The 23,877-nt window shown below is 39.7% G+C and overlaps 1 protein-coding gene across 1 annotated transcript; it reads right to left on the reverse strand.

Annotated features, from left to right (window-relative positions):
* Positions 1-14,658: 14,658 nt before the first annotated feature.
* Positions 14,659-17,565, reverse strand: LOC137716109 (uncharacterized). Its single transcript, XM_068455504.1, has 5 exons — positions 17,314-17,565; positions 17,030-17,189; positions 16,313-16,538; positions 14,966-15,893; positions 14,659-14,870 (listed from the first exon to the last, which is right to left on the reverse strand). The coding sequence occupies exons 1-5, from the start codon at positions 17,340-17,342 to the stop codon at positions 14,864-14,866; spliced, it is 1,350 nt and encodes a 449-aa protein (XP_068311605.1). The 5' UTR covers positions 17,343-17,565; the 3' UTR covers positions 14,659-14,863.
* Between the last annotated feature and the right edge of the window lie 6,312 nt (positions 17,566-23,877).

Here is a 23,877-nt window from a genome sequence, read left to right on the forward strand (position 1 = left end):
CATCCATTCTTCACATCCTCTTTCGCAACCATCCTCCACCTTCTCTGCACACCCATCTTCCCGTCGACAAGATCTGGTTTATTTTTTATTTTTTATTTTTTTTCCTTCTGGGTTGCAGGAGGGAGAAGAGGGGATGGGGAGGGAGGACGACAAATTGAGAGTGGGTGCGGGGGAAGACAAATTGGATTTTTTTTTTTTTTTTGGGTTGCAGGTTGGGGGAAGAAGATGGGGAGAAGAGAGAGGAGGGGGATGGGGAGGGATGAACTGAGAGGGTTAAATTTTTTTTTTTAAACTTTTTATTATTAATTTAATATTTAAAAAATATTAAATACTTTTTTTTAGTTTTTAATAATATTTTAATGATTTTTAAATAGAAAGTGGGCCTCGAATCAAGTCATGTCAGCATTTAACTGAAAACTAAACGGTCAAGTAACGGAAGGTATAACATTGGACCAAATTCTAAAGATGAGGTATGATATTGTCAATTTTAAAAGATAAGGTATGAAAATGTCGTGACACCAATAATTGAGGTAGTTTTTTGTACTTTACCCCTTAAATTTAGATGTTCGAGTTTACAGCTTATTTTCTACTTAGTATTTTATTGTCAAAACTGTTGTAGGCGGGGATAAGAAAAGGTGTCTAATACTAGACGAATAGTTATTCTCAAACCAACTTTTGTTACCAACAACAGCAAAACCAAACACAAACACCACCCCCCAAAAAAAACCACCACCCCCATAAATAAATAATAATAAAAAATAAAAAATAAAAAATAAAAAAACTTCTTCAGGGTGTGCCATTTTACGATAGAGACTATAGTGAGTCCAATTAAAAGTTGTTGTGTCACATGATGCAAAAGATTTGCGTTGATGGCAGCATGCAAATTAATCCTTACTTTCATAATTTACATTACTGTCTAATTTATTACTGATAAAATACATTAATTTCTTCCCACTTGTTTCATAAATCTGATATAAATTTTTAGGCAGTAGCATTTTATTTGTTGGGAGAACTACAAAAAATATGGGCACTGCGCTTAATAAATTATTTGTGCCCTTTGAAGCCAAAGACCACCAACGTATGTGCCGATAGACCAATAGCAACAGTGCAACAACTATAATATTGTTTGTGCCCTCTATAGGCGTGCCCTTTGGTAATAAGGCACAAGATTGCTTTTGTGCTCCTAAAGAAAGCACCAATAACAACCTATTTGTGCCTTAATTTTGACAAGCATGTCAAATGAAAGACAATCATGCGCACAGTTTTCAAATTGTGCCCAATTGGTTCTATTTGAAAAAAAAAAAAATTTGAAACAAAACAAAAAATTCTAAATTTTCATAAAATAAAAAAATCCCACAATATACATGTATTTCAATTATTTTCCACAAATCCCACATATTTACAACTAGCTTTTCTTCAGAATCCTATCCTCTTCTACTGCAATCATTGGACCCAAGTTCTTCATGCAATGTAACTTTAACCACATTCCCTTGTTGCCTATAAGGAATCTTAGTAAAAAGTGTAGAGTAAGAAATATTTATACATTACAAATAGCATCCATTTTATCAAGATTATCACATGCAAACCACTTTGATCTTCCAGGGAATTAAGGACATAATGACATTAGCAATTATTGAAAAACCAACCTAAGTGCACTTGACATATATATTTCCCTTACCGTGAGCCATTTGATCATTCTCAGCATCAGCCAATAGATCCTTAACATTTTTCTCAATTTCACAACTGAACTTGGCCAAAACTTCAGGGCCATTAACAATCTAGCACAGTTCACAAAAAACAGAAATCTCATCAATCACCAATGCAGATAACAACTAACTTATATAAGGATATCCAAAATCATGCAGAGATGCTCAAATAGCTTTGGAACCTTAAAATAATGTACTAGCATCAAAATAATGTGTTAAATCGGCATGGTTCAATGTTTACAGCTGGCATAACTTAATCAATTCATTACCTAAGCCTACTATGAAAAATAAGAATTCATGATTGTAACAATGAATATCTAGTTCTTAATTTCATCTCAGTATCATGTATCATCAATGTTGGAACCCCCATTTGTCCAACATCGGATAGAGGGAGAAGAGAAGAGTACTTTAAATAGAATTACACCACTCTAATTAACGTCAAGGCCTTTTGTGATAAAACCCCACACCTGAGGGATTGAGCAGGTGGTAAAGTGGGGACAGTATTGGTGTTGTTGGAGTGGGCCCTTAGCCCGTCTACCTAAAAATTCCACAATAATACAATAGAAATGTGATTATTGTTGGCGTGAGTCAACAATAATACAATAGGAATGTAATTGTGTTTCCTAGTTTGGTTATAACTCTCTGATGTGATATAAAATAACACACAAATTAAACCCACTTTTTGATAGTTGTAGTATGTGAAAGTAGAGATCGTTATAGGTCGGGGATTAGGAGGGCTGCTAATCTACACAAATTAAACTCTAAATCACTAAACTAGACTCAAAAATAGAAAACTAAACTTAAACTGACACAAAACAAACTAAGCTGACTCAAATAACTCAAAACAAGCACTAAGGGGTGATTTGGAGGAAAATCTAACTAAGTTGACTCAAAACATGAAAGGGGGGTTTGTTTGGATGAAAATTGACTTAAAACTAATAAGTTCCAGAACTAAGTAAAGGTTGCACGAAATTAAGGTGAAAGGCTAGCTAGAGGGTTCTTCTCCACACATGACACATATGCAACACAAATCGATTTCCAGTTATTATTCCTATAAACCATGAATGACAATGCCCCAAATTAATTGTGAACTACACAAATTAACTCTCAGATTTTCCTAATTTCATTGAATTGGACTCAGCAACGCAATCAAATTATTCTTATCAAGTTCCCTATATGAACTACATGATAGAGATACATATCAAAGATCATTAAGTTCTATGAAAATCATAAGCATTGACAAGGCATTTGTAACTATGAACTACATGATACTCCTGCCATGGATTTACTTAACACAATCATGACTAGTGATTTCCACTACTTATAAATATAAGTTCATAACTATTAGGTGAAATTCACTTATATTTTAGCATCAGATTCATGCATGCAAACTAACTGTGCACCCTTAATCAACATACAAGAATGAGTTATCAATCAAACAGATAAGTAAATCGCATTCATGTTTTACGAAACAATAACTAGAAGAAATCAATTCATATCACATATATGTTCATGGCTTTGAATTCACCTCTAACTAAAATGAAATTAGTTCTACATGTCCATCATAATTAAAAACCAAATTAAAACAAACATTGGACTAAAACTAAGGATAAAATACACCTAGAAACACTGCAGTACTCCAATGACCTTGGATGGCAGGCATGGCTCCAAGCTTCTTCTTCTCCTTCGTTCCTTGCAAAGCTGCGATAGATGTGTATTTTTCTCTCTGGAATTCTCTCCAAAACTCCCTCTTTGTGCGGCAGATATGCTATGTATTTATAAGGCTAGGGTTTCACGGCAGAAATCCTTGGAGGACAGGGATAGGGTAAGGCAAATTTGTATTGGAAAAATGATTAGTTACATGGCAGAAACTAGGAAGAATAAGGAGAGGGTGTGGTAGATTCTAGGGCTTTTAGAAAGGGGGTGTTGTGGCAGGTTTCTAGAAGGACAAGGGATAAGGCATGCGACACCAATCTAGGGCAGAGAATAGAGCTTCTAGAACCAAATATTTAGGTGATTTAATGTGAAATTGATTCCCCTTTGTAGCTGGAATAAAGGTAGGAAAAGATTAAGATAGGATAAGATAAGATAAGGTTTGGATAAGATTTAGATAATGTTCATTCTTTTTAGCTGATTCCTTATCTTCAATGTCTTGAATCAAATCTTCCAGATGTTAAGCACATTCCTAGCCTCTTTTGATCTTCAAAAACATCCATCCACCTTGCTCCATGCATGTGCTATCCATTCCAAGCCTAAAACTACTCTAAAATGCTCCAAATTGCCTTTTCTTGCTAACTTTGCCATTTGGACCTACAAACACACGAAAATAGCTTAAATCACTATAATAAATAGAAACTAACGCACTAAATGCAAGGAAACAAGCTAATAAAGTCGTATAAATATGTTCCTATCACTCTCCTTTTATGTCTTTAATATTCCTTGTAGTACAAGGATTGAGTATGTATATATATGTGTTGCCTCCTATAAGAGATGAATATAGAGAAATATATTGAAACCCTAAAATTAATTTTATCTTGGCATCATAATAGGTTTCGCCCTATCTCATTCTCTAAATCCTATCCCTGTTCACTACTGTTTTCAGTGCTTCACTTTGTTGTCTGCGTAACAGCCATTGAAACCAAGCTCAAAAGTCTCGAAACAAGAGACCTTTATTAAAATCCCAAACCCAGGTCTCGAAACAAGAGACCACTAGACTCGTTACAACCCAAGCTCCCAAAGCATATAAACCTAAACTAGCAAACCGTGTGTCTTGAAGCAAGAGACACCACTTATTGGAAAAACCAAAAACTAGAAATCTAAAGCAAAGTTGGTTCCATGGCTGACAACCAAATGTTGGTTCCAATCTCCAACGAAAAAAAACATGGGTTGGTTGATTATGAAGGTCACAAAATAATTGGACAACAAGGTCCACTTCTAATCCACAACCTAATTGGGCGGCAAGCATGTGAACCTGGTGCCCGAAATCTAAAAGGGCAGCAAGCAATTGATAGAGTCTCTATTGGAACCCGCCTAGCCCACCAGTGAAGACTCATGAAGACTGGAGCTCGAACCCAGACAATCCGAGCCCACAACTGTCTCTATTGAATTTGATTGCTTCTTAAGGGCAATCAGATGATCCAGGTAACTCTGGCACAATTTTGATTGCATCTGTTGATGTCGATACAAGTTGGATTATTAACTCCGGAGCCACTGATCATATGACTTATGATCATACTTTATTTAACTTTACAACACCATAACCTCGGGATAGTATTGTCACTGCTAATGGAGGTGTTGCCCCAGTTACAAGAGCCGGTTCGATTGCACTCAATCCTACTCTCCCCTTACACATTTGCTTACTTGTTCCCACACTCTCTACCCATTTGTTATTTATGGGACAGGTCACCGAGCAATTAGACTGTGTTGTGCAAATGTTTCCGTCTTTCTGTTTACTTCAAGATATCCGAACTTAGGCGATCATTGGGCGTGGTACTAAGAGTAGGGGGTTGTACTATGTTGATGATATTACACAAGGTTGTGTTCATCAAGTTCAAGGTCGTGATAGTGGAAAGTTAAAGACTATTCAGTTGTGGCATCGTCATCTTGGTCATGCTTCCTTCAGTTATTTTCAAAAATTACTTCCGTCATTATTTGGTAATATTTCAGATTCTTCGTTAAAGTGTAATGTTTGCACATTAGCTAAAAGTCATCGAGCTTTTTATCCCCCAAGTTTTCATAAAAGAACAATTCCGTTTGAGTTAATTCATTCTGATGTGTGGAGGCCATCTTCGGTTACTACTCAACATGGTGTGCATTGGTTTGTAACATTTGTTGATGATTGCACTAGGATGACTTGGTTGGACCTTATGAAGAATAAAAGTGATGTGGGTGACATCTTCAAAGCATTTTATCACATGGTCTATGCTCAGTATTCACTCCCTGTTATAGTGCTTTGGTCAGACAACGATGGTGAGTATCTTAATCAGGATCTTTCTCAGTTTTTTACGGAAAAAGGGCATTCTTCATGAAAATCTGTGTCCTCAGACCCCACAACAAAATGGAGTTGCCGAACAAAAAAATCAGCACATCTTCTTATTGGTAGTTGTGCACCCAAGACATATTGGGCTGATGCAGTCACTTATGCTATTTATATCATGAACTAAATGCCATCGCGTGTTCTCTCTTTTAAAACCCCCTTAGCCGTGCTTGCTGATCATGTTTTGCTCCCTTCCACTCTTCATCTCGAACCCTGGGTTTTTGGTTGTGTGGTATATGTTCATCTTCACAAAAATCAAAGAAGTAAACTTGATCCATGTGCGATGTGGTGTGTATTGCTTGGCTTTAATCCTTAACAAAAAGGCTATAGATGTTATTATCTATCCACTCGACATACGTACATCACCATGAATGTTACCTTTTCTAAAGATGAATTATTTTTTCTTCCCAGCCATACTCCTCAAGGGGTGAAAACCTCTGGTGAAGATTATGGCTAGTTCGATATTATGCCTACTATTTCTGTAAATAGCCCAAACGGGCCTTTAGACCAAATTGGCTTAGATGCTGCTGATGAAACTGGCCTAGATGAAGCTAACTGTGACTGCCCTGATGAGTGTGCTGACCATGGCAGAGGAAATGGGCTAGGACTGTGATGCTTGCCCAAGTGGGCCGCATGTTATACCCAACGAGAATAATGATGGGTCGCATGTAAACGCTGCTGTCTTAGCCCAAATTATGATGCTGCTGCTGTTTGCCTATCTGCAGCTACCAGCCTAAGTGGGCCAAATAGAAATTCTGGTGTTGGTCCGAGTACCCCAAATTTAAGTAATAGTTCCAGTGAGTTAGAAGACAGTAACAACTCCCTCACACTTCAATGGATATTCCCAAGGTAAGTACTCACTCGGGAACCATCTTATATGTTGCCTCTCGACAAAATCGAGGAAAACCGCTAGACAGGTACTCTCCAGAAAGAAATGTGTGGTATTCCATTTCAAACTATGTCTCTACTCATTGACTTTCACCGAAATATTATGCATTTGTTTAGCAAATAGAAACCATCAAAATACCCACCAGAGTGGAGGAAGCTTTGAAAGATTCGAAATGGACAAAAGCAATGCAAGTTGAAATGGTAGCATGACAAAAGAATAATACATGGAGTGTGGTCTGACTTCCTAAAGGAAAGAAATCAGTGGGGTGCAAGTAGGTGTTCACTATTAAACATAAGGCAGATGGAACAATTGATAGATACAAGGCGAGGCTAGTGGCCAAAGGTTTTACCCAAACCTTTAGGGTTGATTACGAGGAGACCTTTGCTCCTGTTGCAAAAATGAATACCATTAGAGTTTTATTATCTCTTGTTGCGAACCATGGCTAGCCTTTGAGACAGTTTGATGTTAAAAATGCTTTTCTACATGGTGATTTAGAGGAAGAGGTGTACATGGATATTCCACCAGGTTATGGTGCTGCGAACTCCAGTGGGAAAGTGTGTAAACTTCGGAAGGCATTGTATGGCCTTAAATAGTCACCCAGAGCATGGTTTGGATGGTTCACCCAGGCAATGAAGAAGTATGGGTATAGACAGGGAAACACAGACCATAAGTTGTTCATCAAACGCAAGGATGGCAAGGTAACTCTGCTTATCATAAATGTAGATGATATGATTGTCACAAGTGATGATACAATGGAAATCAAACGTCTGTAAGGGCATTTGTCTTCTGAGTTTGGGATGAAAGATCTTGGAGGACTTTAATACTTCTTGGGATTTAAAGTGGCTAGGTCTCAGGAAGGAATATACTTATCTCAGAGAAAGTATGTATTGGACCTTTTGTCTGAAACTGGTATGTTAGGGTGTAAACCAGTGGATATACCTATGGTGCAGAATCATCATCTAGCATTTTATCAGGATCAAGTCCTAGTGAATAAAGAAAGGTATCAAAGATTGGTAGGGTGATTGATTTATTTGTCATTTACAAGGCCAGATATTGGTTACGTAGTAAGTGTGGTGAGTCAATTTATGCATGCTCCTAGTGAGGATCATATGGCAGCAGTAATGCGGATTATGAGTTACTTAAAAGGAGCTCTAGGAAAAGGGTTGATGTATAGAAAGTATGGGCATATGTAGGTGAAAGGGTATACCGATGCAAATTAGGCTAGAAATATCACTGATCGACGGTCTACGTCGGGATACTTAACATTTATAGCTGGTAATCTTGTGACATGGAGAAGCAAGTAGCAAAATGTGGTGGCAAGGTCTTTGGTCGAGGCTGAGTACAGAGGAATGCCACATGGTATTTGTGAGCTTCTATGGCTTCAAATTCTACTCATTGAGATAGGGTTTAAACCAAAAGGTTCTATGTTGTTGTATTGTGATAATCAAGCAGCACGGGAGATAGCTAACAATCCGGTGCAGCATGATAGGACCAAACATGTTGAGGTGGATATAAATTTTATCAAAGAAAAGTTGGATGTTAAGTTGATTGACATTCCGTTTGTGAAGACAGAAGAACATTTAGTAGATATTCTAACTCATGCAGTTTCTGCAAGAAGGTTTCAAGACTCACTTGACAAGTTGGGCCTAGGTTATATCTATACACCAAATTGAGGGAGAGTGTTGGCGTGAGTCAACAATAATACAATAGGAATGTAATTGTGTTTCCTAGTTTGGGTATAACTCTCCTTTTATGTCTTTAATATTCCTTGTAGTACAAGGATTGAGTATATACATGTGTTGCCTCCTATGAGAGAAGAATATATAAAAATATCTTGAAACCTTAAAATTAATTTTATCTATCAATTGGTTTAGTCTTATTTGAAATTACGTCTGAAACATAGAAAAATAATCATTCAAACGAAAATAACAAATTCTTAGTCCTAAAAGAATTGCAACTCTCAAAAATTTGATTATTAAAGAAAAGGTGGATCAAACTCCAAAACTTTGGTTCTTTCCCGTTCAACATCTTTCCGATTTGACGAGCCATGAGAGAAAGAAAAAAAAGAGGCCATAACACAGTAGTTTGAGAAAAAAGAAAGCATCAAATGTTGTGTAATGGATATGATCCAAAGTCCAAACACATCCAAACTCATACATGCATAATGTTCGATCTTTTTCTTTCTTTGGAAAATTTGACTCTGAAACTTTCCAAAATATTAAAACGCTTTTAATCATTTCATTAACTGTGTTTATTAAGCACTGTAAGGATACTAATACAAAAGATAGAAAATTAAATATCATGAATAAAACCTAGTTATATTTCATGTAAGGCTCGAAATACCTTATGTAGGACTTTTATATCTCAAGTATAAACATTAGCAAGCTGTAAGAAACTTCACTCCATTTATCTCATTCCACAGAGTACTTGTAAGTTACAACATTGTAGGTACACATTTGTACCTGAGAACTATTCAACTGAGCTTCTGTTGTGGGTCGAGCGGTATAAATGGTAAATATCACATTATCATTCAAGACCAAAAATATGAGCCCTTTTTCAATCTCTTTCCGAAAACTCAAAAGGACTCAATTTCAGAACGGTTTTTTTTTTCACCCAAATGCACATTTGGGTTTCATTACTCTCCTCGCATCAATTTAAAAGGTACATAATTTCCAGTTTCATGTACAAATAAGATAATTATCACAAATGTTGCCAATCTAATCAAATAATAAATGTAAAGACAAATACCAAAGCATTTGAAAACATACGCAGATAAAAAAAAATCCAAGAACAAAATTGATGAAACGAAATAGGTCCGAGTGAATGGAAAGGAAAAAACAAAGGATCAATTCCACTTTAAAGAAACACGGTATAAAAAAAGACCCGTTTATGAAACTTATTATCTGGATGGGAATCAAGAACAAGAAAATTCAAAGTTAGAAATATTAAAAAAAAGAAAAAATTAATAAAAAAATGAATACATAAGATACATACACTAAAAGATAAGAAGAAATTCGACCGCCCCCTACATATTTGATACCCTCTCCTACGAAAAAACTCGCAATATAGACTCCATTTGTAATTCCATCAATTATTCGTCTATCAAAAAAATGAGTTAGTTCAGCCAATCTTCTTAATGCCACACTACAGGGAAAATTTACGCACGGCCTTGACATCATTGGAACAAGCCCAAAGGTAGTGCACACATTGTAACCTGCAATTACCGCTTTATTCACTTTAGAAATTAAATGCAGTCTTCCAACGTAGAACAATTTTAAATCCAAATTAGACGAGAAAGGCTTCACACTCTCCTACAGAGTTCCATCACTTAGACCCCAACAACATTGGCATGTTTATATTACATCTAAAGCCTAATAATAACTATCAAACCCACATTTCTTTTTATTTTCTTTATAAAACAAACGTATAGACAAATCAAACGAATTTAAGCAGAATCTCAAATTCAAGCACCAAATAATTAGTGGGAAAAAAAGTGAATCACTTACTAGGTTCCCTGAGGAGACGTTGAGTTTCCCAGATCTGAGAGGAGTCCGTGTTGCGGTGGTTGTCCAACTGATAGACGACATCCATCAGCGGAGTCTGAGAGAGGCAGAGATGGGTTTGTTTAAATATGAACCAGATCAAATTCCCTTTTGATTATAACTGTTGGGGCCCAAAAGTGTCACACACCAAGCCAATCAAGTCTCAAGGTCCAATTGTCATGCAAAGACTTTCTCAAAGCCCAAGTCCACCTCGACCTAAAAGTCCCCCAACATAAATTGGCGACTCTGCTGGGGATAAGTTGTAATCTTCATTCAATGGCTCCCAGATCCAGAAGAAACACTACCAAGAGTGGCAATGCCTCAGACGCAGGCGAGGATGCTTCCCGACTATATTAGTCTCAACATGAAGGCTAACGCTAGGAGAGCTAGGAAAACCTAGACGAATACGACATACTGGACATTATTGCAGCCATTCATGCCTTGGGTGAAGCCCAAAAACAAATTGTTACGTTTGTAAAAGAGTTGAAAAACTTAACCCCGAAGCCAAGCGAGAAAACCAATGACAAGGATTGCACGCCCAGGGAAAAGGTTTCTTAGGAGAAGTTAGCTGCTGATGTAGGCAAGGGTCCTGAGAAAGCACTATCCTTTATCACTCAGGAAGACGCCATAGCCATGCTCGAAAAAGAGCTGCACAGAAGCTCAGAAGACTGGAAATATGTTCTTGAGCCACCATATCCAACCAGCATTCTCCACATGCCATATCCTAAAGGATACGAGACTCCCAACCTTGTTCTCTTTGACGGGAGGAAGGGTAGCCCTAAGGAACATATAAGCCATTTCATTGATGCTTTAGGTCCTTATGCTAGTAACTGCAACCTCCATCTCAGGGAGTTCTCGAAAAGCCTAACTGATTATGCCTATACTTGGTACAAGACCCTTGCATCAGGTTCCATCCAGACCTGGGAAGAACTAACGGGAAGGTTCTGTAAAATGTACTTCCAGCATGAGGAAAGGGTCATGACAACTCAGCTCAACAATACACGCCAAAGGCATGGGGAAGATCTGCCCTTGATGGCTATGATGAGAAAAACGAGGAAGCTCTTATAGAGATTTGTATCAGCAACATTGTAGCTGACTACAAGTTTATTTGGAGAACATTGGTATCACCCAGTTCTCGAGGCGCATGGATGCAGTAAGGAAGACCAGCTTGTCGATCAAGCCTTCCATAGGGAAATCCTGGAAGATTGACAAAAAGGAAGCTCAACATGCCTTAGCCGTGGATGACAAATCTGATTACAACCCATGAAAAAGGAAGGAAACGAAGAGCGATTAGGAAACCTATCCTCCACTAGCATGTAGGGATGAGCAATTCCAAGCTATCTTTGATACCATGCTTGCAGATGGGGTCAACAAGCTACCTTAACCGTACAAAACCCCTTCTAGGGAACACAAAAATGATCATAGGTATCGTTGTTACCATCAGTATGTAGGACATCCCTCTATTGTATGCCAAACTTTGCGAAAAATTCTCCATTAAAAAATCCGTGAAAGAACGCTAGAGCTGTCATGCAAGACGTAAGCCATAGACATTGACCTTATACCGAAAAGCTGAGGGAAGGAGTGGGTAGCTGTCATTACACGCTCCGGAGATGACAATGATTACCATCCATGGATTTGCGATCCCAAGCCACCGGAAGCCATTTAGGAACCTTCCAGGAGAAGAGTTACTGGTGCAAATACTCCAAGCCACAGAGCTATGATACACCATGGCCTCAAGCTAAAGGGTGGGGAGATAAGGATGCAAATCTCATGGATTTTGCCCCAAGCCTAAGTGACGATGACTTCACCATCGATATCCCAGAAGAATACAATAAGGAAGCCGCGGAAGAGCATCTATTCAACCAGGAAATGATGGTTGTGACTTTGTACAACCGACCCAGTTGAGCGTTACCTTTCCCTAGGGCAAGGGCCCACTGCAGCACAGGTAATTTAGGAAAACTCGAAGTTCAAATCCCTCTTTGACTAGCTTGAATATGGCTCTGAAGCAAGAACTGCTATTGCTGAAGCTCTTATGCATGTTTCTGAGGATCATGGCTCTCAATGTTATGCTGCCCAATCGCAAAGGGCTTTCCTCGAGAATAACAATGCCATTATCTTCATTGACAAAGACATGGAAGTGGTTTTCCCTGACCACTGAAGGTCACTGTACCTGGAAGGACATATCAATGATGTGTTCATTAGGCAAGCTTTGGTAGACACTGGTTCCTCCGTTAACATTCTGCCCTTGGTAGTACTTACTGCATAAACTATAATGACTTGATAACTATCCTATTGAGAGGTGTCAATTGCATGGCAATATAAAGCACACATCCACAAGGTAGCTTCACATAGTCAGCATATATATGTGCCCTCTAAGCACATAATCCTTCTTTCCTATAACAATTTGGATTGGTAAAAATGATAGCTAGCCACGTAGACATAAATAGGATGAATGGTAATTCACCTCAGCTAAGAGTTGGATAGGGATAAAATCACAGTAGTAATATTACCTAAAATAAACTCTAAAAATACGGGATCTCACAAGTGTTTCCCGATGGCCGCGTCGTTTACCGCTTATGACAAGTTGGGGGCCTAACCACATTGAGTGGGAAAGCCTCAAGTATGTAGACACTACACACCAAGAAAATGAAGTTCCCAAGGAAGTTAAAGACATGCCTACACATGTTGCCGAGGACGAATCCATGCAAAAAATTATGCATACGCCAAAATGCATGCATGATGAATCCATTGCAGTGGCAGAAAAGCTTGAGGAGGTAAACCTAAGTGATGATCTCTCTATGCAAAATTTGATTTCTATTAGTGTGTACTTAACTATTGAGGAAAAGAAAGAACTAGTCAGCCTGCTAAAGGAGTTCAAATACCTCTTTGCCTAGATCTATGAAGAGATGCCAAGCCTTGACCCAAACTTAGTGTGCCACGCGCTAAATACACAGTTTGCAATCAAGCCCATGTGGCAACAAATGAGGAATTTCCACCCAGAAATAGAAGCTAAAATCAAAGTTGAAGTAGAAAAGCTCATTGCAACCAGATACATCAAGCCTATCAAGCACCTTCTTTGGCTAGCCTACATCGTCCCTGTAAAGAACAACACTGTTTAAATCTGGATTTGCTTCAATTATCGAGATCTCAATGCAGCATGCCCAAGAGACGAGTTTCCACTACCTAACATGGACATCATGATCGATTCAACCTCACGACAAAGCCTGATGTCTTTCACGGATGGCTTCAGTATGTACAATCAAATCAAGATGTCTGCCAAAGATGTTGAGAATGCAGCTTTCCGCACGCCATTTGGAAACTTTTACTACAGAGTCATGCCATTTGGACTAAAAAATGCAGGTACCACATATCGAAATGGCTACTATTACTTGACTTCGGTCAAGGAAGGTACGCTAACAAAACATGTCAATGCAAAGTGACTAAAGCCATAAAATTGTTAGAACACTTACACTTATTTTAGAAGAACAACCTCCTTTTATGTAATGGTCAATTTGCTTACTTTATGAGGCCTTGTAAAGCCATGCAACGATTGATGTACCCCAAATTTTAATGAAATGAATGAGCATTTTCTCAAAATCTTTGGTACATTCGTTTCTTTACATTGGCAAAGGTAACTAGAATGATTTCTTCTAAACAAGCTATAACAGTAATCATACCAAGGCTATAAAAAAACCTACGCCAAGCCTATCAATGCCATGCAAGCTGCTCAATGGTTCAATGCTTATGCAACATACTAAGCTAACACGCCATGCAAAACCATTGAGTCAGACAACTTAAGCTTTTCCTAAAGTTATACTTTTGCAACATGCCAAGCCTATCAATGCCATGCAAGTTGCTCAATGGTTCAATGGTCATGCAACATGCCAAGCCAACACACCATGCAAAACCATTGAGTCAACCAACTAAAGCTTTTTCAAAAGCTATACTTACACAATATGCCAAAGTCTATTAATGCAAAGTAAGCTGCTCAATGGTTCAATGCTTATAATATGCCAAGCCAACATGCCAAGCAAACCATTGAGTCAAACAACTTAAGCTTTTCCTAAAGCTATAATTATGCAAGCCAAGCCTATCAATGCCATGCAAGCTGCTCAATGATTCAATGCTCATGTAACATGCCAAGCCGACACGGCATGCAAAACCATAGAGTCAGGCAACTAAAGCTTTTCCAAAAGCTATACTTATGCAACATGCCTAAGCCTATTGAAACTTAACATTGAAAAACCTAATGCTAAGCAAGTCAAGATTTTGTGACTTACTCTATTTCCTTATGGAAGCAATGACATTTTTTTCATCTTTCCTCAGGGAAACTCACTGGCAAAGTACCAAGCGGCAGGATCAGCTATTTCCCCCCCAGGAAAACAGGCAACAACTTAAACCTATGTCTAAAAGGCTAAATAGAAGTCCATCCTACACACTTCCATGCATGAAAAAGCAAATACCATGGCAAGAAGAGTAAAGACATTGCAAGCATTATGATGCGATCGACATCAGCTCAAAACCAAAGGAAAGAGTTCAAGGAAAATAAGCAAAATACAAAGCAAAGCGGCCCTATAACCATTGTTCGAAAAGCAATAAGATAGATGTCCAAACAGAAATTACAAATAAAGTAAAGGTGGAGTGAGGAAATCAATCTTCTTCATAGCCTGATGCAGCAACATCTGAAGGTTCATGCTCTGCCAAGAAAAAGAAGCCAAGGGTCAAAAAAATGCAAACAGTTAGGCAAAGCGTGCAGTCATAAGAAGGTGAGGAGTTAAGCTCAGAACACCACCTCTCAGAGGAACTGCTAGAGGTGCCAACAACCAACTGATCTGCTGCAAGCTGAAGGCACACTGCTATTTCCTTGGAGCTCCCGCGGACCAACTTCTTCAATTTGAGCTTTTCAACCTCTAGTTCCTTAAGTTGCAGTTCGAGAGCACACATCAATTTGTTGACTTTGATGAATTGATCCAAGACACCTTTCTTTTCAAGTTGAAGTCCAAACATGGCATCGCGAAACTCTTCCAGCCTCTCAATTAGAGAACCCACCGGCATGCCCAAAGCGGCTACATCGCTGATCATGTCACGCCAACATAAAAGTTTGTGCTTTGTGAGTTCTACAAGAGAAGTATGCTCCATACCGTAAAGCAGAAGCCCAAGCTCTTCAAAGATCATCCCACGCATAAAGGGAGACAAACCTATCAAGCTCACATCTGCGTCATCAGTACGCTCAAAAAACTTGGCCAACGCCTCAGCTAATCCAGAACGAACCTTCACTCCCCTAAAGTTGACTCGGGAAGAGAAGGCCTCGCCAGAAGGAATCAATTCCTCAACCGAACTTAACACCCTGGCTTCATTGGCAAGACTATGCTTGAGCTTTTCAAGGGCGTCATGCCACGATGCCCATTCTTCAACTGAAGCTCGCTCCTCAAGAGAAAGAACCTCTTCAGGAAAAACAGTAGGCTCGAGAAGAACGCAACTGAGGATTTGAGCTATTTGCTTCCTAACACCACCCACGTCATCATAACAAACTTCATCCAACCTTTCCTCATCCTCCCTTCTCACAGGTTTCCCCTCACAGAAGATCTCAGTGTCAGGGGCAACCACACAATATTCCCCTGGGTCAGTTTCAATGACCTTAAACTCTACACTTCTCATTCTTCCTCTAACAAGGAACAGATCTCCTTTCCTCACAGGGCGGTAAGCTTCCAAGAAATAGGCTACAAACAAAACAAAGGGATATATCAAGCCAAGTTTTAGTGTCCAAGCCTCAAGAAAAAAAAAAACTAAAGAAATTTAATCCGATACAAAATAGCAGACAGTATGCTGAGGAAGTGCAAAGCATCTGCATCAAACTTATATTTTTCAACTAAATGGCATGAACAGTTAAAACGGAGTAGGAAGAAATCCAAATAAATTAATGTAGATGTATCATAAACACTTACAAAGAGGCTACATAGAGAAATAAAAACAAACGAGCAAAGCACAATAATATGTTCCTAGACCAAAAATCACCACAGTGACCCAGGGAAAGTAAAAATTGTAGGAGGTCTTGGATGGGGCCTAAGTAACAAGTAAACCACAGTGATAAATATTTTAGAAGTAAAACAAATGACCACCAAAGGTGTCACCAACTCACGTTTCAAAAAGGCATCAAAGAGATTTCCCGTAACTCCTATAGAGTCATCAATAGGCAGAATGTGAACACTCTTCCCATACTTGACATCAGGGCATTGATGTACAGACACAACATCCCCAAGTCGAACCCTTAAATTCGACCTGACAACCTTGTTCATCCTGATTCTTGGCTCTTCACAGGTGTCATCAGCAAGTGCAATGCAGATTGTGTCTTTTCGTTTCTTCCCCTGAAAACCCAATCATAGATAATTAAATAAACACATGAGCCGTAAATCAAAACCTCCGCAAATTAAAAAAACACAATGTCATACAAATAAAGTAAGACGTGGAAACACTTGGATCTAGTTCGTTGACAAAATCCAATTAACGAATATCTATTACATGACAATGCCATGTACCTAACAGGTTCCGCTAAAGTAAAAGTGATCACTTTCCTTCTTTTATTAATTCTCAAACTTAAGCTTCCACACCAATGAGTACAAAGCAACCCAATTCTGGGTTCGAACTAAATTTGCGATTCAACCCCAATTCTCAATCTAAATGAAGTTGTTTCATAGAACATACAAATTATGCAACAACAAAAAATTTCCCTAAAACCTTATCCCAACAAAACCGTAGCGTGATATTTTAACTTTCAATTTATTTGACAAGCTACCCTAAATTTTATCTTCTCATTAGATTCGAAAAATAAATAAATAAATAAAATAAATAAGCGTACCTTGATGAGGATGGTGTCGCCACGGTGAAGCTGTAGCTTTTCCATGGTTTCGGGATGCATTGCAACGATGGAGTTATCGTCGTTTACGGCCTCATCAACGACGAGACGGTTCGGCGACTTCTTCCGCTCCAGAATTGCCGTCCACAAGTCCTCCTTCTTCCTGCAAAACAATCAAATCCCCAGTCAGAATTTAAATATTTATGCAAATAAAACGGAAAGGAAACACTCCGACATATAAAAATTGTGAAAAGTAACACAAAATTAATGGTGGCGAGTTGACTCACCAGTGGGACGATTCGGCTTGGTGAGCCATGGCGGTGGATCATTTCAGAGATCAGAAACTGTGGTAAACGAAGAACAGAAAGAGGAGAGAGAGGAGAGAGAGAGAGAGGGAGTGTTTGGAGTGTGTTAGAGGATTATACTTCAGGTTCTGAGTTTTTATGGAGTGTGTTAAGAGGATTATACTTCATTAGTGGGTTTGTTTGTGTTCGAACCAGTCAGCTTTCTCGTTGGAACCAGGCAACCAGTCCTAGAAATTTTTCATGACCGATACACACGTTGGTACATCACATGTTATTATACAAATTGTGGAATATGTGTGTTAAAATTTAATAACTTAAAAAATAAAATTTCTCACAACTTATATAAAAATACATAATGTACCCCTGTGTTTCAATCACAATGAAAATTTTCTCCAATCAATCAGCTTTCTTTTTTGGGAACTTTAATGAAAGCTTCCGGTATTGTTCACTTTAACGAAAAACCACATTTTTACACTAAAAAGTCATTTATGATACTATTCATTTTACCTTTTATTTTGTAATTTTCGTTAAAACTTAAAATTTTCAAGTCTTATCATTAGTTTTCCTTTCTTTTTTTCCTTGTCGACCACCATTTCTCTTTGCTTTGTTTCAAGGCTCTCTCTTTTCCTTGTTTCACACCAGCTTTCTCTTTTCCTTGCCGGCCACCATTTCTTTTCTTTTCCTTGATTCATGAAAAGATAGTTGCCTATAATCATTACTTTCTTTGCCTACATATATTGTCTTGTACATTCAGAACTTTTCATGAAATAGAAATACTTTGGAACTAAAAATCTACATGGTATCAGAGCAGTGTCACCCTTTGACCTGTGTTTGCCAATTTTGTTTCTGCTGTTCTTTTTCAAGCTTATGTAATGGCTGAAGAAAGCTCAGTTAATCTTGAGGGAGAAAGCTTTCAGGTATCTCCTTCGAGTTTTTTCGAAGCTAAGGTCAATATCAATCAGTGCCTATGCTTAGTGCTATTGAATGAACTCAATTCATTTGATCGATGTGTATGTAGTAATTCAAGTTTGTGGACATTCTCCATTCATGAATTATCTCATTTTTCTCATTTCTATAATGCTTGCTTACCATCTTTTTCTTTTTTAACAATGCGGTATTCTAAACTATGTTGATCTACATGAGGGCGAGCACACTACCCTGGCCAACTAATCTAACCTAGGTATGCCGGTTCCTTATCAACCATCCATGCCAAGATTAAAATTCTACAATACAATCAATGATCAACAACTTCACTTTCTATATAATGAATGTGGAACCAAAAATAATCAAGAAAATTATAGAGGCGACACGTGGACATTTGGGAAAAAATGATGAAATTACTCTCAAGGCACACCGGGATTCCTACGCGCATGCAACGGACAATAACAGCTCAATCAAGGAAGAGTCAAAGGTGATCAAAATGGTACTTAGTCAAATCTCTATCATCACTTCTCATCCAATCCCCACCTCAAAAGGTAACTCTCCTATTTGAATTAGGATTGATCGCCTAGATTAATTGCAAGATATTACTACATAATATCTTGCAATTAAATCCCTAATTCCACTAGAAGTGTCCGGACCCTATTCTCCAAATAGGGCCGGCCATACCCCTATAAATAGACCACTTTTCCTACTAAAATGCTAAGTTCATTCTCTCCCAAAAATTCTCAAACACATTTTCTCTTAAATTCTAATTTTGGCATAGGAGATTCTTTGACCAAAGCCCCCCATTAATCGTGGGCACCTGAAGCTTTTGGCCTTAATCTTAGGTGTTATTATTTTGCAGGTGCATTTTCATCAAAGGAAAAGATGACAGAAATTTGCATTCACAAATTGGTGCTTTCATTGAGAGGCTTGATTCACACGCTCAAAGAAGACTCTCGCATTCAACGTTTCTTGTTTCTTGCTCATTTTTAGTTCATACGTTCTTGTTCCTAGAATGTTTTGAATAAACACAAAAGAAAAGTACAATGACTAGAAATTCAGAAACCATAACAAATGAAGCTTCCTACGTTCAAGGATTTGGACCACGGCGATCCACGAGGCTCAATGCAATGACGAATAGAGCGGCACTACCCCCACGAGGCACCATCGTGGTAGCCACCATGATAGCAACCACGACAGCAACTTTCAGCAAGCCCATTGCCCACTGTGAGAAAGCCACCTCACAGCAGCAGGCGCAAGCCGTGCCACAAGGCAGCCAACCTAGATTCAACAAAGCCAAGCAGCTGCAGCAATTGGAGCAGCCCAGACCTCGCGAGCCCAAGGCCAGCGAGAGCCCAGTGCTCTCCAAGGCTGAGCCCAAGACCAGCGGGCCCGAGCCCAAGGTGAGTCGACTCGAGTGGCGGCCCGGCGCTAACACAGCACGCTTCCGAACCGAGCCCAAGTCTAACACCCACAAACGCCGTACGTGGAGCAGCCCACTTTCATGGCCTTCTAAGCAGTCTAAACCGGTCCAAGACCGGTTCAACCGTCTCGACTTCAGATTTCTGGACCGACGACTGACCCAGGGATATTTTCACCCCATTTCTCTGCAAATTTGACATATCCCAACTCAAAACTCGTGCTCGGGGTCCATTACACCTTCACTACGCATAATGTCCAAGTTTTCTAACCCAAATGGAGAGCAACACTTGTCTCGACAAGTCATAGAGCTAACAAACATCCTCACATAGCAGACAACCTTGGTTAACCAGCTCTTGTAGCGTACTAAGATGCAACGTGCCCTAGATAAGGTGTGCCAAAGTAGGACAAGAGCAGACGATGAACCTCCAATAGCGTTCCGGTAAACAGCCCCTCGACAAGCCACAGACCAAGAGTTCAGGCAGTGTACACCCCCGATAGGGGCCCAAGATAGCGTATACTTTTGTCTTAGCACGCAGATGAGCGTGCATTCTTGGCTAGGCCCACGGACAAACATACATTCACGGTTGGGGCCACAATCCAATAATCAACATAAACAACCTTTCAAGCAAAGTGTTCATTTGCAGCTAGGCCAGCATTGAACATCCTCCACTTCACATCGAAGTAGGCAGCCTTGAAAAGAATCGCTCAGTCAATAAGAAGTCCGATCATTTATTCAACGTCAAGAAGAACCCAAAAGAATCGCTCCGTGACTATGTGAAGAGGTTCAAAGCAGAGAAGGCAAAGATAGTCGGATGCGACAACTCGATAGCTAGTGCAGCCTTCCAAAAAGGACTCCCAGCAGACCACTCACTGTTTGGTGAATTGATCATGAAAGAAGATCTAACTTTGGCAGACTCTTTCGCTTTGGCAAAGAAGCATGCACTTTGGGACGAGGCTTGGTGAGTAACCAAGGCACCCAGGCAGCCTTGAAGAGAATCGGCAATAGCTCACAAGAAAGAGGACAAGAAGTAGTACAACAACAAAAGCAGGCATGAGGCTAAGCATAGGGATTGATCCACGACTAAATAAGGATAGACACTCAATAACTACTCTAAGTTCTCGATCCTGATCCACCAAATCCTCTGAGACATCAAGAGCAAACCTTGGTTCAAGCTACCGAAACAATCAAAAGGAGATACTTCCAAGTTTAACCACACCAAGTAATGCGCATTCCATCAAGGTCTCGGTCACACAACTTACTACTACTACACTTGGAAGAATTACCTTGAGAAGCTCATGAAAGAAGACAAGGTCGACAGATACTTAGACAAGCTAGTTGCGCAGCCTAGAAGGAACGCAGACGCCGACGAAGAAACCGCTAACCAAGACGATTCTAATCAATGGCATTTTTGCTGAATCTGAGCACTTGGGGGCTACGAACAACTCCAAGAAGAAGATGATCCAGCAGTCTTTACTAGTCTCACAGGTCCAGGTAGTCAACACCCAACCTGGACCCATCGTTGGCCTCACCAAGCAGGATTCCGAAGGCGTCGATTTCCCACACGATGCACTAGTGGTATCTATCCAACTAGTCCATGCTATAGTCGATAGAATGATGGTTGACAATGGAAATGCGGTCAACCTACTTCAGCTCCCAGTAATTCAGAAGATTGACCTAGAAAGCACAATCATACATCGAGTGGAGGTACTCAACGAATTTAACAGACATACCTCTACTGCCATCAGCAACATTACACTTGACTTGAGAACACCGCCAGTTGTCTCAAAGTAAATGTTCACGATAATAAGCGACTCGTTTCCCTATAATGGGATTCTAGGGAAACCTTGGCTAATAAAGTTTGAAGTTGTAACCTCCGTTAAGTATCAAAAAATCTAATTTCGCATCCAGGAGTACGAGAAATCAACTCTGACCAAGCCATATCTCAACGATGCACTGTGCAAGTAATGAAGGAGTCACAAAAGAATACCTTTACCCCCGTAGAAACTACCGAGGTCCAAGGGGACGATAAAGCTACCAAATAGCAATTACAGCAGTCGGATCAAGAAGATGATGTCTAAATCAATGTGCCAGCAAACGAAATGGGATGGAATCCCGAAGAGAATGCCAAGCACATCATTCTTGATCCCCAGTAGCCAGATAAGACTACTAAAATCGGCTTACGCTTGAGCCCGAAAGAAAAAAAGGAACTTACGGCTTTCCTCAAAGAAAATTGTGACGTCTTTGCATGGTCATATTCTGACATGCCTGACATCGAACCCAAGATACCTTGTCACAAGCTACACATTGACCCTATTGCTAAATCAGTGATCCAAAAGAGAAAATATTTCGCACCCGAACGAGTGGCGATCTATATAAAAGGTAGCACACTCAGTATGGCTTGCCAACGTCATGCTAGTAAAGAAAAAAGAGAATGGCAAATGGATGGTTTGCGTAAATTACACCAACCTTAACAAAGCATGCCCAAATGATCCTTATCCAGTTCCCCAAATTAATCTACTAGTAGATTCAACTTTCGGGAACCAGCTGCTTAGTTTCTTATACGCATAATCTGGCTACAACCAAATAGTTATATACGAGCCCGACAAGGAGAAAACTGCATTCGTGATCGAGCGATAAACCTATTGTTATAAGGTCATGCCTTTTGGCCTCAAAAACGCGAAAGCCACTTACCGACAACTGGTAAACACGATGTTCAAGAAGCAAACTGGAGTAACCATGGAGGTCTACGTCGATGACATTATGGTGAAGGGAAAACAGCCAGCAGACCACATCAGCAATTTGGTGGAAACTTTCGACATCCTTAAAAAGTACAAGATAAAGCTCAATCCCGCCAAATGCACATTCAGAGTATCTTCAGGAAAATTCTTAGGGTATCTAGTAACCCAACGAGGAATTGAAGCATATCCTAAGCAGATCCAAGCAATCCTAGAGATGAAGTCTTCAACTACCTTGAAGGAGATCCAAAACTTGACCAGAGGAGCAGCCGCGCTCAACCGCTACCTCACGCGGTCCACCGATCGATGCAAGCCTTTTTTCAAAGCAATCAAGAGGGCATAACGAGACAAATGGGATGATGAATGCGAATGAGCTTTCCAAGACCTAAAGAAGTATCTCACATCACCTCTCTTACTATCCAAGCCAGAAGCAACAAATGACTTATACATCTACCAGGCAGTCTCAGAAATAGCAGTAAGCTCTGCCCTCATACGAGAGGAACTGGGGCCCAACTACTGGTATTTTACACTTCTAAAGCTCTTCTCGATACGGAAACCAGATATCTGAAGATCGAGAAATTGACTTTGGTGCTAATTGTTGCGGCTCGGACGCTCAAACCATATTTTCAAGCTCGTACAGTCATCATCATGACTTTGTATCCTCTACGATCAATCCTAAATGGTCCGGATGCTTCTTAACGAGTAATGAAGTGGGTGTTGGAACTTGGCCAATACGGCTTAGTTTTTCAACTCCCTACGATGATAAAGGCCCAAGCATTGGTGAACTTCATAGCAGAATTCACGCCTAGCCTAGGCAACGCAACAAAGCGACTCAACGACGTCCCAAAGGTAACCAAGAATACCCTAACCACGCCTGCTTCACCCAATGAAGACTTTGGAAATTACACATCAACGGTGTATCCAACTACAATGGCTCGGGAGCATGCGTGGTCTTTGTCACTCCAGACAGTTCGATGCTCGAGCAGGCAATCACTCTAAGCTTTAAAGGATCTAACAACAAAGCAAACTACGAAGCCCTTCTAGCAAGCCTCCGAATGGCGAAAGACTTGGCGGTGAAAAAGTTTGTAATTCATTTTGATTCCTAGCTAATCACTAGCCAGACTACTGGGGAGTACATGGCAAAGCATCCAAAGATGACACAATACCTAGAAAAGGTACGAAAGCAGCTCGAAGCGTTATTCTGGTGAAGTATCTAGACAAGCCAAGCATAGAGTCTGAGCGAGCAGCCGAGGTGTCACAGGTTAGTACAATTTCAAACTGGCAAGATTCCATTATAGACTACCTAGTTAATGGCATACTCCCTATGGAAAGATTGGAGTCTAGAAAACTCCAAACAAATGCAGCATGCTACTACATGTGGAACAGTTTTCTCTTCTTAAGATCCTACACCGGACCACATCTCCAGTACCTAACGCCTCCCGACGACCTAAAGGTTTAAGTTCA

This window comes from Pyrus communis, chromosome 14 (genome assembly GCF_963583255.1).
Source record: "Pyrus communis chromosome 14, drPyrComm1.1, whole genome shotgun sequence".
NCBI classification, from domain to species: domain Eukaryota; kingdom Viridiplantae; phylum Streptophyta; class Magnoliopsida; order Rosales; family Rosaceae; genus Pyrus; species Pyrus communis.